The 15,184-nt window shown below is 36.1% G+C and overlaps 1 protein-coding gene across 1 annotated transcript in view; it reads left to right on the top strand.

Moving 5' to 3' along the window:
- The window catches only part of LOC102244917 (protein SSX1-like), a 50,279-nt gene extending 36,366 nt beyond the window's left edge, over window positions 1-13,913 (top strand). The window contains 4 exon segments of the mRNA XM_005865305.1: window positions 11,258-11,316; window positions 13,251-13,448; window positions 13,450-13,677; window positions 13,772-13,913. Of these exon segments, the coding sequence (XP_005865367.1) occupies window positions 11,258-11,316; window positions 13,251-13,448; window positions 13,450-13,677; window positions 13,772-13,913 (627 nt within the window).
- Window positions 13,914-15,184: the final 1,271 nt, after the last annotated feature.

The following is a 15,184-nucleotide window of genomic DNA, read 5'->3' as shown; positions in this document are numbered from 1 at the left end:
CTGGAGAGCATTATGCTAAGTGAAATAAGCCAGTCAGAGAAAGATAAATATCACATGATCTCACTCATTTGTGGAATATAATGAACAACATAAACTGATGAACAAAAACAGATCCAGAGACAGAGAAGCATCGATCAGACCATCAAACTTCAGAGGGAAGGTAGGGGAGGGTGGGGATAAGGGGAAGAGTTCAACCAAAGGACTTGTATGCATGCATATAAGCATAACCAATGGACACAGACCCCAGGGGGGTGAGGGCATGAGTGGGGGGTGGGAGTAATGGGGAGATAAGGACACATATGTAATACTTTAATCAATAAAGAAAATAAATAAATAAATAAATAAATAAATAAATAAATAAATAAATTTCACTATATTTAATGGTAACTGGAAAAATCTTTTAAGGTTTCTTAATAGAAAACAAAAACAAAAAAGCTACTGTTATTAAAGAAATGCTGTTTCTCCGTTGCTTAAAAAAAATCTGTAATTTACAATGTGGCTACCATTGAACCACATGCATTGCTTAGTATATATTTGTAGAAAATAAAAGTAAATGCTGAATATTTAAAGAAATATTTATATAACTAAAACAGTTGAAAAGTACAAATATTTTTATTTCAATAGTGAAATACAAAACAAACAAACAACCACAAAAAAACACACTTTGTGAGAATTACTGTAAGGACTATATACCGCAGAAGATATTTTCTCATGTAACCATCAAAGTTGTTGCTGTGATTGGAATATTTTTAAAGATTCAGGGGTAAAATGTCAGCGCTATTCACTTAACACATCATTCATAGGCACTTATTGTAGCAAAGACTTTGAAGGCAATTGAATAATATGATGGTACAGAATATTTTTGATGTACCTAAACTTACATAAAGAAGACCTTGAAATATATTAGAATCTTAAAATATGTTGCAATGAGACAGTAACATCTTTGTACCATAACAGAATTTTCCTGGTTATCTTATGGTAAGAAGTTTAAAGACTTTAATCAACTTTAAGATGAGTTATATATTTTTTTCTTACCAAAGGGAGAAAATAAGGGAGGAGCAATTATTCAAAATTATTGAGATTTTTCAAAATGATAGGTAGTTTGTTCTCTGTCATATCATACCTAATATATTTGAATAAAAAACACAGGTAAAATAAAGTTCTCTTTACTATAAAGATGACCTTTTAACAAATCTCAAATTATGGGGAGAAAATATTAAAATTGAATATTTGGATTTTTTTTTGTATTTTGGAAAGTATGGATCACTTAACAGATCTCTCATATATCTTCATTGGCGTATAAACAGGGGAAAACAAAAACAAAAATGGGAGATATAGAGCCATTTTCTTACCTATAGAAAGGATTTTTAAGAAATCAAAACATGCCCTGGCTGGTGTGGTTTATTTGGTTGGAGCTGTCATCCCTTGCATAAAAGGGTCACAGATTCAACTTCTGGTAAGGGCACATACTTGGGTTTCAGGTTCTATCCTTAGTCGGAACATACGTATATGCAAGGCAAACAATGGATGTTTTTCTTTCTCTCCCTTTCCCTCTCTCTAAAGTCAATTTAAAAAAAAATATGTCCTCGGGTGAGGATTAAAAAAAGAAATCAACAATGTAATACATTAATAGCCTTTCAAACAGTGTCTAAAATCCTATAAGCAATCAGTAAGTAGTGACTAATAATTATTTTATGTAATACATTTTGTACCCAGACATTAAGGCAACAGGAAATTTTTTAATACATGTCTACATGTCCTAGATATGATGTAATTAAAATCCATTTACTTAGTAATCATTCTATATGCATTCTAGAGTGCTATCATTCTAGAACTCTATTACAGTGGGATGAATATATTGCTTATTCTATCAAATTAATTTACCTTTGCTTAGTATTTAAGGCCATCCAATTATCTGACCATATTTTTTCTCTCTCACATTATATTTATTTTATTTTTTCAATTTTTCTTTCTATTAAATTTATTCATTTGGCTGGTTAATAAGATTATATAGGTTTCAAGTGTAAATTTCTATGATACACAATCTTCATAATGCATTGTGTGCCCACCACCCAAAGTCAAATCATATCCTGTCACCATATATTTGGCCCCCTTTACTCTTTACTACCTCCCCACCCCCTTCCCTCTGGTAACCAGCATACTGTTTTCTGTGTCTAAGAGTTTTTTGTTTGTTTTTCTTATTTGTTCATTTGTTGCTTTTAGTTTTATATCCCACATATGAATGAAATCATATGGTTCTAAACTTTTTACATCTGACTTCTTTTACTTAGCATGATATTCTCAAGGTCTATCCATGTTGTCACAAATGGTAGTATTTCATCTTTCTTATGGCTGAATAGTATTCCATTGTATATACGTACCACATATTCTTTATCCAATCATCTATCAAGGACACCTTGGCTTTTTCCATGTCTTGGCCACTGTGAATAATGCTGCAGTGAACATAGGGGTGCATATATCTTTGTGAATAAATGTTTTCAAACTTTTCTGGTATATACCCAGGAGAGGGATTGCTGGGTCATACAGTAACTTCATTCTTAATTTTTTGAGGAACTTCCATATTGTTTTAGATAGTAGCTGGACCAGTTTATATTCCCAGCAGCAGTGAATGAGTGTACCATTTTATCAACATCTCCAACACTAGTTATTACTAGCCATTCTAACAGGTGTGATGTGGTATCTCATTGTAGTTTAATTTTCATTTCCCTAATAGCTAGTAAAGCTGACATCTTTTCATATATCTGTTGACTATTTGTATGTCTTTTGGAAGAAATGTCTGCTCAGGTCCTCTGCCTATTTTCTAATAGGATTGTTTGTTGCTGTTGAGTTATATGTGTTCTTCATATATTTTTGAGATGTATGAGTTCCTTATATATATTTTTATATGTGTGTCAGAGCTGTTGTTTACAAATATCTCCTCCATTAAGTTGATTGCTGTTTTGTTTTGTTGTTGGTTTCTTTTGATGTACATAAGTTTTTTAGTTTGCTATAGTCCCATTCATTTATCTTTGTCTTTACTTTCCTTGCCTTTGGGTCAAATTTATAAAATCTTCTATAAGACCAAGGTCCATAAGCTTAGTTTCTATGTTTTCTTCTATGTAATTTTTTTTATTGCAGATCTTCTATTCAGGTCTTTGATCCATTTTGAGTTAATATTTGTATGTAGGGTCAAACAGCTGTCTAGTTTAATTCTTTTACATGTGGCTTTCTAATTTTCCCAGCACCATTTACTGAAAAGGTTTTCTTTTCTCCATTGTATTTTTTTGGCTCCTTTTTTTGAAAATTATTTGGACATATACATGTGAGTTTACTTCTGGGCTATCAATTCTATTCCATTGGTCTGTTTGTCTTTTTCTATAAATGCCATGCTGGTTTGATCGTCATCACTTGGTAATATAATTTGAAGTCAGGAAGTGTGATACCTCCAGTTTTGTTTTTTCTCAGGATTGCTTTGGCTATTTGAAGTCTTTTTTGGTTCCATACAAATCTGATGATTTGTTTTATTTCTTTAAAAAATGTCATTAGAATTTTGATGAGGATTGCATTAAATCTATATGTTGCTTTGGGTAATATGGCCATTTTAACTATGTTGATTCTTCCAATCCATGAACAAGGAATATCTTTCTATTTCTTTGTGTCTTTTTCAATCTCTTTTAATAATGCTTTGTAGTTTTTAGTTTATAGGTCATTCATATTCATTGTTCAGTTTATGTCTAGACATTTTATTCCTAGGCAATTGCAAAATAATTTTTTCAGTTCTTTATCTGAAATGTCATTGTTAGTATATAGGAATGCAGTGAAATTTTGTACAATGATTTTGCATACTGGAAGTTTATTGTATTTGTTTATTGTTTCTAATAGTTGTTTGTTTATTTTTGGTGGAGTCTTTAGGGTTTTCTATATGAAGAATTGTGTCATCTGTAAAAAGAGATACTTTTACTTCTTCATTTCCAATTTGGGCGCCTTTGATTTATTTCTCTTGCCTGATTATTCTTGCTAGAACTTCCAGTACTGTGTTGAATAATAGTGGTGAGAATGGGCATCCTTCTCTTATTCTTGATCTTAGAGGAAAAGCTTTCAGTTTTTCACCATTGAGTACATTGGCTGAGGGTTTGTCATATATGACCTTTATTATGTTCAGGTAGTTTCCTTCTATATCCATTTTATTGAGTGTTTTAAACAGTGAACATTTAAAAATTATTCTTAGAGTATTTCCATATTCTAATTTAGAAAGAAATGAAAGCTTTTACTTAAGAAAATCTGATGTTAAAATAGTTCACTGGAAATTAGAAAAGAATTTAAATTATAAAATAATTTTTCATCATTTAGTAATCACTATAGAAATCCTTAAAATAATATGTTAAGCATATTTTATTTTTAAATTTATTTATTGTTAAACCTCACCCAAGAATATTTTTCCATTGATTTTTACAGAGAGTGGAAAGAAGGCGAAGAGACAGAGAGAGAGACAGAGAGAGAGAGAGAGAGAGAGAGAGAGAGAGAGAGAGAAAGAGAGAGAGAGAGAGAGAGAGAGAAACTTCGATGTTAGTGAGACACGTCGATTGGTTTCTTCCTACACATGCTTCTACCAGGGTGGGGGATGATATCTAATGTGAATTTTTTTCTTTCTTAATATTGACACTAATTTTCATAACACCCATTATGCACTTTTCCCTTTGTTGATATGCCAACCTCATTCCATGCATTCAACAAATACTCATTTACAACTTAATGTGTATTGAGTATTGAAGGCTGTGAAAAAAAATATGAAGGAAAAATATTCTCCTAAATCAAGAAGAAAAAAAGAAGTCTCACAGAAGATACAATCTTGCAAGTAAGTATGTATTACTCTGTGTGATTTTTAAGAAAAAAAAGAAAGAAATTCACCAGGTAATAAAAGGAAAGAATGATGATCTCTTTAATAAACTTCAACAAAGAAAAGCATTGCTGACAAAGAATTTGAGCAGTGGTAGGACCTCAGGAAATATAAGAAGTCTCAAATAGGGCATTCTAGGTCCTTTTTCTGAATTATCTCATTACGCACACACATACACACACACAGACACACACACACACTCCCAAAAATGTATACACCCTTTACAGCTGCTAGCTCAATTGATATTTCTTTCTTTTTAGATTTATCCCATTATCTATACTAATAAAAGGGTAATATGCTAATTAGACCAGGTTGACTACCCATCTTCCGGATGTCCAACTTCCTTCCAGACAAAGCCAGGGTGGTGGGGGCTGAGGCAGAGGCAGTTAGGGGTGATCAGGCCGGCAGGGGAGGGCAGTTGGGAGCTAGATCAGGCCGGCAGGGGAGGCCATTGGGTGCAAGATCAGGCCGGCAGGGGAGGGCAGTTGGGGGTGAGATCAGGCCTGCAAGGGAGGGCAATTAGGGATGAGCAGGTAGGCGGGCAGGTAAGCGGTTAGGAGCCAGTAGTCCCAGATTGCGAGAGGGATGTCTGACTGCCGGTTTAGGCCCGATCCCACAGGGACATCTCCCAAGGGGTCTCCGATTGGAGAGGGTGCAGGCTGGGCTGAGGGAACCCCCGCTCTGTGCACAAATTTCATGCACCAGGCCACTAGTAATTAATAATTATTCAAAGTATGTAAACATGTTTTGGGCACCCTATATACATTGAGTGGCCAGATTATTATGACCACCTGACGTTTGTAGGCAAATTAGCTATAATTTTGCACTGAAGTTGCTAGAGGGCCAGACCATTATAAATAGGGAAGCAGGTTGTTTACCACGACAGTAGAAGTGATTTTAGATATAGATATAGATATAGATAGATACAGATATAGATATATAGATATAGATATAGATTAGATATATATATAGATATAGATATAGATATAGATATATACAGATATATCTATATATATTATACGCATGAGTAAATATTTATAAACAGGGGGAAAGAATTTAACATCTTATATAAGGAGGACATAAAAACATAACAAAATACTTTTTCATTAAAGTTTATGCATATTGATATTGTCAGTAAATAAATTCTAAGAATGGTTTAATGCTATAAAACTGAAAGAGTAAATGAAGTAAACTCTACAGACCACTGCAGACTCTGAGCCAAGTCTGTTCTTGGATTGGTTCCCAGAGTTGCCATTGATTTCAGTAGGACTTGCTCACACAAATCTCAGCATTGAAACAAGCTGATGGACAGGATGTTATTACAAAGAGCAAATCTGTAAAATGTTTCAAATATCACTAGCAGCCAAAAGAGGAAAACATGGCAGTTAATCAAATGTCAAAGCAACACCATGTAGAGCCAGTTTTTTCCCTAGAAAAGTACATGTGGTTCTTTGTGATGGAGTCAAGCTTCATCTCAAGACTAAAATACATGACCTTCTCATTTTCAAAGTAGAGGCTTTGACCAAATGGCAAATCAGTTCAATTTGCTTTTTAAAAAATCCCAGAAGAAATCAGTTCCATTTATATGTTTGGGGAGAAGGTGAAACAATGGAAAAAATGAAATGTATAAAAATATATGAAAAACATAGCATTTAGATTTAGATAAATATCTATGGTCCAGAAACCCAACCAGAGTGATGCCTTCAAAATGTGAATCTGGTTATGTCACCTCCTTTTATGGAACTCTGTGGTCTGTCTTTCTCCTTACAAAAGATACTAAATGTCTTAACACGAAAATGAAGGCTATGGTGATCTAGCTCTACTGTTTCATCTCTGCCATGCTCCTCAGGTTCATACTCTCTCCTCCACCCCACAGCTGTCTTCAGCCCCTCATTTTCTCTTGCATCTCAGGTCTTTTATATAAATGATTTCTCCTTCCTGGAAGGCTCTTTCCTTCCCTCTTAAACTAAGCCCTATCCCTCCATTAGCTCAATCATTTTTCAAGTAAGTGAACCAGGTCAATTTCTCCACTATAAAACTCACTGAAACATGTTGCTTTATATTTGACCCCCACCACTATCCTATATAATAAGAGCCTAATATGCTAAGTGTCCAATCAACCAGTCGGCTATTCAACCAATCAAAGCATAATATGCTAATGATATGCTAAGGCTGCTCAACTGCTTGCTATGACATGCACTGACCATTAGGGGGCAGACACTCCTGCTTGCTATGACATGCACTGACCATTAGGGGGCAGACATTCCTACCAGTAGGTTAGCTAAGAATATTTTATTGAGGAATTCCTACATTAAGGTTAGTTTGCTGCTGGGGTCTGGCTGATCAGGACTAAGTGAGATGGACTGGATATGCCCTGGAGCCCTCCTGCAGTCCCTCCCTGGCTGCCCAACCTCCCGTGTCTCTCCCTGGCTCCGATCGTGCACCGGTGGGGTTTGTCGGCCTGTCCTGCACCCTCTTGCAATCCGGGACCCTTTGGGGGATGTTGGAAATCTGGTTTTGGTCTGATCCCGCAGGCCAGGCAGAGGGACCCCACTGGTACACAAATTTGTGTACCAGGCCTCTAGTCATCCCATAAGCTTTATGTAAAGCCCATGTATATTTTTCTTCTTATTATTATTTTTTTTGGCAGCTAAGAATATTTTATTGAGGAATTTCTACATTAAATTGCATTCCAGAAGATAGAGCTACTAAAATAAGTAATTTTCACATAAAAAAAAGTATTATCATTTGAACATAATGTCCTGAACCTACATATCAGCCTGGTTGCTAAATGCTACAATTTTAGGTTAGGAAGCTGAATAATACAAATATGCCATTGTGATATTATTTACAACAAAATAAAATTTGGAGATTATTTAAACTTCTAAAAATAAAAAATGGTTAAATAAATTTGACAGTCACACAATAGATATTCATAGTTTAAAATACATTTATAAGGTATTTTGTATATCATGAGAAACTATTTTTGTTATTAAATAAAGTAGAAAAATTTAAAATAGTGTATGACAATAACAATAGCTAATCTTTACTGAGCACCTAATATATATCAAGCACTGCTTCAAGTGCTTTACATGCAGAAACGTCTCGGCTATGGGAGAAAATATACTTAGAAAAATGGGACTAGAAATCTACCAAAAATATTAAATAGTGATTGTGTCCAGTTCATGCAGTTTTGAATAATCTTATTTTATATAATGCTAATGAGGAAAATATTTGTATTTTTAGGTTGACTATCTTTCAAAGAAAAGCCAGGTCATACAAAACAACATATCTTTGCTTATCATTTGTTCCCAGTGCCTAGCATTGAAAACAAAAAAACAAAAAAACAAATATTTGCTGAGTGTCTGAATAAACAGATGAGATATCAAGGCACATTTTAATAACAATCACCATAATTACTGATGGAGTTCCTTTGAAGGAAGAAACTCTTTTATTCATAGATCGGGGCTACCTACACCGGTCCCTAATAATTGTGATTCCCAGTGACAGATACCTATGGAATAGAGCAGTGGTTTTCAACCTTCCTAATGCCTCGACCCTTTAATACAATTCCTCATGTTGTGGTGACGCCCAATTTCATTGTTACAAATTGAACATAATTAAAGCATAGTGATTAATCACAAAAACAATATATAATTATATATGTGTTTTCCAATGGTTTTAGGCGACCCCTGTGAAAGATTCATTTGACCCCCAAAGGGGTCGTGACCCACAGGTTGAGAACCACTGGAATAGAGAGAGAGCATGTGAAATACCACTCAGTACAGAAAATATCAGATTGTCTATATGCATAGAAATTTGTGATCATTCTCTAAGTGGCTTTCCAGAAGCACATTATATAATGAAAAAGTTTACATTTCTAGAGCATGTTCTCTTAACTACCTTAATATGAAAGGGAAAATAAGCTTTAGTATTCATGATATCAATTTCCAGATCATGAAGCACTAAAAATCAGCATCAGCAAGGACATTTAGAATGATTCATTAAAACAAACAAAACAAGTATAAATTCTGAAAGGGAAAATTTCAAAATAAATGTAATGTTTATGATTAGCTGGGGATACTGCTGTGCTGGCACACTAGGGATGCTTTTAGTGAATCCTGATCCTGGAAAGACTCAAAAAGATCTTATAAAAATTGTTAGCAGCCCGGCCGGTGTGGCTCAGTGGTTGAGCATCGACCTATGAACCAGGAGGTCATAGGTTCGATTCCTGGTCAGGGCACATGCCCGGGTTGCGGGCTCAATCCCCAGTAAGAGGGTGTGCAGGAGGCAACCGATCCATGGTTCTCTCTTATCATGGATGTTTCTATCTCTCCCTCTCCCTTCCTCTCTGAAATCAATAAAAAAATATTTTTAAAAAATTGTTAGCAGCTTAGTTTTAATAAAAGCTTTTAAAAATGTTTTGTTTAAAGGTTTTTTTTCTTAGAAACCTCAATGTTAAGAATAAAGCTATTATTTATTAACATCAGAAACCTGGGTGTCATGAGAATCTGAGGCATTGAATTATAATTAACAAAACAGATTTAACTCTCATCATCAAAGAAGGGGGAGGAGAAGGAGGAAAAGGAGGAGAAGGAGAAGGAGGAGGAACAATGGAGAACAAAAAAAATCTAAAAACAATTTCAATGGACAAATAGCATTAGCATCAGAAAGCACAGTGACACTTAAAAGTGGTGACAACCCCTTAAAACAGTGGCAGGCAAACTGAACTATCTGTTTTCAGAAATTGAACTTATCCAAAGGTGTTCCAGGCCTTGCAGAATCATTAGTGAATTAAGCATATGATCTAATGCATTTGTGGGCAACCAGAAAATATATAAATAGAACAGTACATTGTGACATAGTTGTATCTTCAAAATCTCTTATTAGTGATTTAGCTTTGAAAGGAGAGATGAAATCATCCTCAAACATCCAACTGTCTCAGAATAAGGTATTGTGAGAAATGTTATCACAGTATGTCAAACCCTTAAAAAGTCCAATAGTATATAAGATAATTCATACAACAATTGATATGTTGTGTTTTTACTACAAGAAGGCATTTTACAAACATTTATCTCAGTGGAGGCTAAATAATCACTTACTAGTAATCAAGGTGGCAGAATTCTTAAATGGTAGGTAGAGCAAATTTTGAACCAGTATTATTTGACTTTAAAGTCCATATTTCTTTGTTGTTGTTGTTGTTTTGTTTTATTAATCCTCACCTGAGGATATTTTTCCATTGATTGCTAGAGAGAGTGGGAGAAAGAGGAAGAGACAGAGAAAACCACCCATGTGAGAGACACACATGGATTGCTTGCCACCTGCACACACCCCAACTAATGCCGGGGAACCTGCAACCAAGGTACGAGCCTTTAACCAGAATCAAACCCAGGACCTTTCAGTCAGCGGGCCTACACTCTATCCACTGAGCCAAACTGGCTAAAGCACATATATCTAATGAAATATTCCATAAATATTACTGAAGAAAAAGAAATGAAACTCCAAGTTTCATACTACTATCTGCAGGAAAATACTTATGGAAGAACAATGTGGTTTCTTTAAACAAGATGCAAAAGTTTCCACATCTTCACTTATATTTGTGCAAAGTGGCCCAATCTGAGATGAACCACAATAGTATCAATATCATTTTCAAATGCCAATTCCTATCATTTAAAAAACCTACACTTCTCTACTAGACTTTACTTCATTTATCTTTATACTTTGGTTGGCCCATACTGCACCTTGTACAGACATAAGCATACAATCCATATATTTTAAATTAATGCTTAACTTAAAAACTTTTCCTTATAACTAAATACTATTTGTTAACCAACCAGAATTTATGTCCTGTTTTTACTTCTTTTTGGGACACTGATTTTTCAGTGGTGAAACGTGGGTAGAATCCACCTCTTCCCTGTGCAGGGAAACTCACAATATGCCTACTATCTGCAGGGAGGCATCTCTTAAATTAGACTGCACCAATCATGAAAGTGTGACTATATTTTTTTCTGTAATTATTTCAGCAATCCAAATGTTAGAGAATTATTGTATAAAATGACTATTAATCATTTAGAGATGGGTGACACAATCAGATAACAGGACAGGTCTTTTCTTGGATGTTTAGAAAATAGAGTTTTCTCCTTCAATTATTAGGCATGAACAAGAAAGCCTGCTGTCCCTGTGCCTGCCGGAGGCCATGTGTGGCCACAAGAGAAGCCAAGCCTATCTAAAGATGAAACTGACATGGGGAGGCCAGAGTCAAGAGAATCCACAGAAACAGAGCCTGACACTTGAGTACCCTGCTCTTGGAGCCTATTCAAAATCTTGTATTGTTTAATAATGTGTTCCCTTATCCTTAAGAGCCAGTTTAAATCACAGTTCCCAGTAATTGTATTTGAAAGTGTCCTAAGTGATATGAGGTATCTAATTTGGCTACTAAAATATAAGTTTTCTCATGAGATTATAAAACCCATCACAACAGGCACCCTGATTGTCATCCTCAGCATTAAATTCCCAGCAAATAGAGCAGTGCCTGGCTCACAGCAAGCAAGCAATGAATATTTGTTGAAATAAATGAGTAAATGACTAAATGAATGGCTTCCCAAATACCAGTATTTTCTCTGTTTTGTTTCATAGTACTCTAGATAAAAAATGGAATATACTTTTCTATTCAAATATTAAGAAAGGCACTATTCCTTGCTAGAGGCCAATTAGGTTTAACAAGCCAACCTTAAACACATTTGCATGACATATCCTCTTTCATCTTAACACTATTAATTTTCCATTTTTTAAATTAAGTATTCATTCTTTAAGTGACCAAAATAAAAAATCGTTACATAGTTGTAACTAGGGAAGGAGGGAGAATGAGACCACAACTTCTGTAGCACAGGGCTTTTGAATGACCTATCTACCTTCTATTCCAAATGAAAAATGGGGTCCCAACAATGTTTCCTTGATGAATAGTGTGGCAATTTCAAAAGTGAGTTTTTCTGTTTACATGACCTTAAATTACAGCGAAATCCACAAGCATTTAAAAGTAAAAGACTGCCTTTTCTGACCCTCATTTCACATCTACAATTACCCAACTCAAATCACATGAGAATAATACTGAACACACACTGTTCATTACTATCTTCTTTTTGAATAAAATGAAAGGATCTACCTGCTACTCTGTACTTCAATTTTCTATAGCTTGAATTTAGGTTGGCAATATATTTTTTTTTCGCACAAATAATAGAACAGCCTAATTCTTAAACTGTAATATTCTTGAGTTGAAAATATAACTGTTCTATCATTGCTAAGGACAACTGTTTAAAATTAGCCACTTATACTGTCAACACTGTATTGACCATCTTTTGTTTTGTGTATTCTGAAGCTTTGACATCTTGGAACTTGCTGACACTGGTGGGGTGGGGCGTTACCTGCCAGGGTTAGCCAATTCCTAGAGATAGTATATAAGTCACCTGGGAGAATGCTTTTCAAATGCAAACCAACCAATCCGGAGTGCACACCCCCAACAACCTCCATTATCAGGCTCTCACACCCAAGCCACTATCCAGCCCACCAACTCTGCTGCTTCCCCACATGGACTTTTCTTCCTGGGAACTCTGACTATTGTCTCTTGATCTGTTACCACTACCATATCTAAATAAAAATAAGATCTGTTAAAGCATGTACATAAGGTATTATTATATGACAATAGCGTTGTAAAACAAGGGCTTGAAGAAGAAAGAAACATGGTTAAAATTTCTCTAATGGGCTAAAAAAATGTTTGAAAGACCCTGAAAATTGGTAATCGAGTGAACACAATTCAGATGTGTAATATATATTACGTTTTTTACTATAAAAATGGTATTCATAGTTTTTAAAATTTTGCTTTTAATTTAACCTCTGAATTCTTTTGTTTTGCGTATTTTCTTCAGTTATACCACCTTTTGATTTTGAAGAAACTTAACACATAATCCTAGAAGAACATCTGATTTCTCTATAAAGTATATATTGTGTATCCCTCCCCTGACCACTCCTCGCCCCAGAAGGGTAGATTTATTTTTAGATTCCTCCATCTAGAGGTAGGGTGGGTATCACAAGCCAATTTAGGGATAAGTACAATTTTAGCCAAGAGACTAAAAATGAATAAGAAAAGTTGAACAGACCCATTTTGAAAAGGCATGCGGGTCTTGGGAGCCTGGACTGAGAGGCCCCTCTCCTGACTCAGTTCCCACTCTTTATCTTGACCTCCAATAGCCAGATCAAGTTCACTAACTGTTCAGATTCATGTATGGTCCTGGGACAATAGAATTGCAAGTTTTTATCTCATCATGGATTGAGCCTTCACAACTGCTTCACTTCTGAGGACCTTTGGCCCTGGGACTGTAGGGGCTAAGGCTGTGTTCCTTCGAGATCAGACCCTTCCCAGCACCACGAACACAAGCAGCTCTTTTGGAAAGGGCTCCAGGGATACCAAGAAATCAGAAGAGAAATGCAAGGCCTTCCAGGAAATTTGCAAATACTTCTCTGAGGAGGAGTGGACAGAGTGGGGAACCAAAGAAAAGCACCTATGTGTACATGAAAAACAACTATGACACCATAACTGGTCTGGGTCTCAGGGCCACCCTCCCAGCCTTGTTGTGTCCTAAAAAACTTACACGGAATTCCATGGGCACAGATCAGAACCCCAGGAATCAGAATGAACATCAGAAGGCTTCCAAAGTCCAACAGAGAAAACAGCTGAAGATATCTTCCAATCTAAAGAGCAACAGAGCCTTTCTCCCCCCTTGGATGTGAATACGGTGGAGTCCAGGAAGCCAGGGGAAGAAAATGACTTGAGGCCACCAGTTGGCTCCTAAACGGCTCTGAACGGCTCTGCCCCCTGAGGAAAGCAAGTACCTTTGGTCAGTGGATTAAAAAGTCAGCAGGACCCTGGAAAGGGAAGAATAACATTTGGGCCCACAGACCAAGAGGAAAACAGAACCCAGTTGTCTATGAAGAGATTGGTGACCCCAAGGAAAACGACTAACTCTGGATGTGACAAGTGCCCATGAGGAGAAGTAGAACCTGGTGACCTTCTGTGAACATGGGCAAGGCTGTGATCTCCTGGCAATCAGATGTACAACGAGTAAAGGAAAGAGTTTGTGACAGTGAAAACTTAAGCACGATGCTTCTTACTATGTACCAAATATTCTGTTAATGTTAGAGCTTGGTTGATGAGCAACACATATATCCAATGCGTATTTCTGTCTGTGTATGGGTATCCAAGCACTTACCCCAGGAAACAATTTCGTCAGGAATCTCTGACCAGAAGGGACTACTGAGGGCAATTCTGGGGGTTTGATTCCAGATATTTTTCTCTGCATTTACACACACACACACACACACACACACACACACACACACACACACACATATATATACACACACACACAGTATCATTATGAGCATCTCTCACTTGCTTTTCCCCACTAACAGAGTGTCCTGGGGATGTCCCCTACTCTGTTTTCTGTTCAGCAGATACTCCATGCTGCAACCCTGAGTATCCACTTATCCTTCATCAGTCACTGCAAGTTAATAAATTATAAGCCACTGACCCTCCAAAAAGTAGAGCATCAATGTAAATGAGGTCTCTGAAAAGGATTAGTTTCATGAGAGACATCAACTACCACCATCATCACCAGTCATCCAGGATTTACTAAAGCTTTATTAATGCTGGGCCTAATGTTAGTTATTAGGTACATAAACATAAAAAAATAAGGTCCCTATCTGTATCAGGGTTTGATCAGAGAAAGAGAACCCAAAAGGGAATTGTTGTAGGGATTAGATCTAAAATTATTATTAAACTTCTTTAATGACTCTATATAAGATTGTTGCCTTTATGTTAAGTGTTGGACCTGAAGTCATGATAGGTCAGCCTAGCCCACAGTCAGGAAGGAGAGATGCATAGAACTTGGAGGAGAGTGAGTACACACTGGGATTCACAAGGACAAAATAAAACCTACCACTGTTTTCTATCACATTAACACTTGATCATGTGAATGACCTGCAGAAGAAGCAAACATCGTTCATCATTCACCACAAAACTAAACACACAGCTGGTCCATCGTATAGAGAAATTGAAAGAGGAGCTATCCTGGGAGCTAGCAGAGCTGTGGGCCTGGATACCACCTCACACCAGTTTTTGAGTTTACAGAACAGTAACAATGTATACCAAAATCAGTGCTCAAAAGTGGCTTGTAATTTACTTTTTCCTTCCCAATCTCACACACATTTCTATTGTTGCCACACATGATCTGG

The sequence above is a fragment of the Myotis brandtii genome, unplaced genomic scaffold, assembly GCF_000412655.1.
Source record: "Myotis brandtii unplaced genomic scaffold, ASM41265v1 scaffold204, whole genome shotgun sequence".
Classification (NCBI taxonomy): Eukaryota; Metazoa; Chordata; class Mammalia; order Chiroptera; family Vespertilionidae; genus Myotis; species Myotis brandtii.
This window is presented reverse-complemented; position numbering and strand designations above follow the sequence as displayed.